The sequence below is a fragment of the Myzus persicae genome, unplaced genomic scaffold (assembly GCF_001856785.1).
Source record: "Myzus persicae strain clone G006 unplaced genomic scaffold, MPER_G0061.0, whole genome shotgun sequence".
Lineage (NCBI taxonomy): Eukaryota > Metazoa > Arthropoda > Insecta > Hemiptera > Aphididae > Myzus > Myzus persicae.
Window position 1 is genome coordinate 838,627 of NW_019102619.1, and position 4,600 is coordinate 843,226.

Below are 4,600 nucleotides of genomic sequence, written 5' to 3' on the forward strand. Positions count from 1 at the left end.
GTCGTTGTTGAGGTGTATATTATTATGTCTTATAATATTCATATTTATTTGGGTTTATATTCTTTTTACACTGAATATAATATTATAAATCACATTACGTATAGTAATGAAATGGACAAAAACTTTACAGGCATATTTTCGACAGTATTATCTACGTAGACATTATGTGATTGTTCAGTTCAGTAGCACAACTTAAGATGAAAGACAACGTTTCTACGGCCAATTTTTTTTTTTTGACACAATTAATAAGCCATGAAGTACTTATATTATGCAATCCTCAATATCATATTAGGAATAGTAAACACGTGGTGAAGGCTTAAGATTCTGTAGGTAAACGATGAGAACAAATGATGATAAAATTTAACAACTCATTTCGTCGCTTAAAATCTATATATATTTTTTTTTTATCATATCATGATATTGTCGAATAAATATAAATAAATAAATAATGATCGTATTCTTAATACTATTAAATATAATTATTATGATCTTTGTACTGCAGACGTATAGTAGTGCGTATTTAGTTCAAGCTCCTCCTCCTTCTCCATTTGTTCTCGCTGGTGGTATCATTGGGTGCAGCTTCGGCGATGGCACAGCTGTTCTGGTCTGTCTTGCGGAAGTAGCTCTTGCTCAACTTGTACTTGTCCAATACTCCGTAGGCCTTCTGCATAACGGTACCGGGAGCTAACTTTTCACGGGTCAAGATCCAGGCGTTTTCTGTGAAGAGCAAGCATCATATTATATCAGTACGTTCGATTTATTTATATTGAAGTAGGTACGTATGTGCTCTATGCGTAATCAAATTGTATAGTCAAGTACTCACGTGTGTTAGCTACTCCATAGGACGAGCAAGACCAGACGACGGCAAAGGAATCGTAGTCGGTTTCCAAAATCATTTGTTCGGTGGAGTAAGAGACTGTAAATAAAAATGGCACCGGTTACTAACACTCGCATTTTACGCGATAAAGTAAAACGATATCATCGAGAGTTTCAAATTACAAACGAAATTGATATCGTCAAAAGCAAAACGTCTGTTTTTCATTTTTTTTTTTTTTTTTTAGATAAACCGTGATTTGAACACACAATAATAATATATAATATTTACTTGGCAATGTTGTGTACTTGACGTTCATTTTGGAATCAGCTCCTTTGACGATCAATCTGATTTCACCGTCCAATACGCGTTTCACTCCGGTGCTGTGAAAACATAAAACAAAATGTCACATTATTTTAATATTAACATGTCAACAGCAGATGTTGGCAATTGTTGTACGTACAATCTGTTCATGATTTCGTTGGAAACAAGGTATCTACCATCGACGGCTTTGGTGTAGTTGGTTTTCACGCAACGAGTTCCGATTTCGAAGATGTTCACGTAGTGTTCGGCTTCGTACCACGTTCCCAAGTACTAAGGAAAACATAATGTGTAATTAATTCATATTTGGTTATTATCTTAATGTTAGATATTTATCGTGTATTTTATATAATGGAATCAAATGCTTTTAAAAACTAATTTTCCTAAAAATAAAACCTCATAAATAATACATAATATTTCAATCGTAATTTTGGAATCTTTTTAAATTCAGTAAATAAATAATTATTTTTAAATCGTTTTTCATAACATAATTATAAGAACAATGTTTTATAACTCATTATATCATAATAATATTCATAAATTAAAATCGAAAAAATTATCATTTAAAACACTTTTTCTCATGAACAATTTAAAGTACCTAAAGCTGAAATTATAAAATTAGGTCCAAAGCATTAAAATTAAAAAGCTCTGTTTATTGAATTATTTATTTTTTTTAGTTAAACGTCATTTGTACACTACACCATTAGACCTTTCTCTTCGACGTGAGATGATAATAATATTATAATATAAAGCACAAAGAGTGGCAATATCACCGTTACACGGAGAAAAAAGAGATGACTTTTTACTAAAAAAAAATGAAACAAGGAAGTTAGGTGCCTATGCTGTTATCAAGAAAATCCACCGAGAAACCTGAAACCAGTCGATAAAAGTCAAAAAAATGTCCCTATTGAATTATTATACATTTCAAGATAGAACGAAATGGAAACTCAACTACTTATGAGTTATGATAATATGTAGGTATATTCCTGGCACCGAATGAAACCTAAAAAAGTCATAGACGAACGTTTTGCAGATATCCATGATATCGGTCCGACTGCTATCAGTACAGAAAATCATCGGGAATTAAATACCGGAACCAGGATGCGCGCTTACTCTGTTCATATCGAAGTCTGGGTGAGAATCGAATTCCGGACATCCGCCGATCGCTGGCACTTGGCAAGACACCATGGCGGCCGACATGCACACCATCAGCAAAACCAATTTCTTGTTGAACACCATGATTGTCGTCGTGCGGCGTTTGTTGCTGAAACTAAAATCCTCTGCGGTGTCGATCTGTTGTGTGGGTACGTCCGGTTTGGCGTACAAGACGAGTGTGATGCTGGCCTGTGGACCGACGGTCTTTTTATACGCGACGGACACTCACACGAACTCGTCTGGAAAGTCCGGTAGGTGTGTGTGTGTGTGTGTGTGTGTGTGTGTGTGTGTGTGTATGTGTGTGAGTATGTAAATTATAAAACTCCACTGCGTCTCCGTCGTTATTATTATTATTACTATTAGTATTATTAAAACGATATATCGAGTATCTTTTTCTGTCATGCGAGATCGAAAATCCGAAACGGTAATCTACATTCGGACGTGAAAAATTCAAGTTCGAGTCTTACTCCTGCGATCGGCACACCAGGGGAGTGGCGGCGGTCTTCCACGAGGGGGGGTTTTCGGGTAGGCGGCGGAGGCGTAGAAGTCCACGAGAATAGGCTTAACACCCGCTGCAGGATCCCGGTCGCTGCGTCCATCGCGCACGACGACGACGACGACAACGTGGGGGCGGTCGACGAACTCCATCGGCCTGGAGACCGGTTTCCAGCGCATAAGCGCATATTATACCGACTACGGCGTATTCACTACACGTTATACATACATATATTAATCATGTGTATATAATATATTATAATATGCGAGTAGTGTGAGTGCGTGTGCTGGTGAAACCCCTCACGCGAGCTGCTCACCTATAGCTGATATATTATGTCTCCGCATGACCCCATAACGGATTCCGGGTAACGGGACCGCGTGGATTTACGATCTGGCACTTATTGTGGCGTTCTACAAACAGGGTTTCCACCAGCGGCCCACTAGTATCATTTATTTTTATTTTCTACGTTTCCTTTGTCGTCGTGCAATCGCATTATGCTTACTGTAGGTACTTGCCTATTTTATGGCAGCTGTTATGAGCCCGAAAACAGCCGACGGGCAAATCTGCGGTTTGTTTGATGTGTAAAACATTTTCGTTTACATGAAAATTAATATTTTATCTAGATTTAAACTCTATTATATGTCGATCGATTTCAAGTTATTCAACTCTGAAATTAAGAAGATGATTATTTAGCTGTGTAGGTCACGTAGGAAATATCGTGAGTACCAATACTTTCAGTGATATTGTTTTAAAATTTTCATTTTTTTTAAAACAAACATGCACATTTGTGATCACGGAAAATAGGTATATGATATTGTCGTTTGGTGTTTGAGCTAAACTTTCCTCAAATAAATCAGTTAAGGCTAACATAATATCACGCCCGATATGTAAAAATCAAATATTATTTTTGTCGAAAACAAAATTGAGCTTTTTTATTTGGGCGGAATCGTAAATGTTTTTTTTTTTTTTGGAAACTAATAGAACCCTTTACATGAAAAAGTTCTGTAATAATATTAAATGGCATGCTCGATGATTAATCGGTGATACACATCTCGTAATATTCGCCAAAATTGTCATTTACACATGCAAAAAATAATATTTTACACGCGTCTCCAAAGTTTATTTCATATAAAATTATAGGGATTAATGATGTATGCAGGTTGAATAACATTTCACCAACAATCGGGAAGCTATGGTCTAATATAAAATGACTAATGAACAAAATAATGTCTATACTCATTAATCGGCGAGATCGAGATAGGCACATATAATATACGATACCCGATCGATCGGAAACCGTAAATGGAAACGGTAACGTCCACCGTCAAATGTACCGCGAATAACGATAGGTAAGCCTCACTTCGATGAAAAAAATGTAATCGCAAGCAACATCACTCTATTTATTATAGTCATGCGATGTTTTCAGTTGCCACCTCGACCTCAATGGTATTATAGTCTTGGCCGATTTATTCTGAAATGATTATTGATCAGCTATGAGATTTGTCACAATTTATCGTGCAAGTATATATATATTTTATGATATATTTTGATTATTAATTCATCGAATGGGGTGTACCTGCCTCTCTAAATTAGTACACAAAACTGAGTAAGTAGTTCTTATTACGATTTATCTCATATTTGTATGTAAATATATTTTTTTTTATTAAAAGCCAACCACAAAAGTTCCACATGTTCCTATTAATAAATCAAAATAGAGAAAATTGGAATGTTTAGAGAAAATTAATATATTAAAAATTGTATCTTTAATTTCAATTTTCTTCGTACGCGGTCTTTCAAATTTCTTGTGGCAAAAG

The 4,600-nt window shown here is 35.6% G+C and overlaps 1 protein-coding gene across 1 annotated transcript; it reads right to left on the reverse strand.

The window, feature by feature from the left end:
- Positions 1-376: 376 nt before the first annotated feature.
- Positions 377-2,467, reverse strand: LOC111032702 (apolipoprotein D-like). Its single transcript, XM_022313140.1, has 5 exons — positions 2,249-2,467; positions 1,278-1,408; positions 1,106-1,197; positions 824-916; positions 377-717 (listed from the first exon to the last, which is right to left on the reverse strand). Exons 1-5 carry the CDS (start codon positions 2,372-2,374, stop codon positions 521-523), a joined length of 639 nt encoding a protein of 212 aa, XP_022168832.1. The 5' UTR covers positions 2,375-2,467; the 3' UTR covers positions 377-520.
- Positions 2,468-4,600: the final 2,133 nt, after the last annotated feature.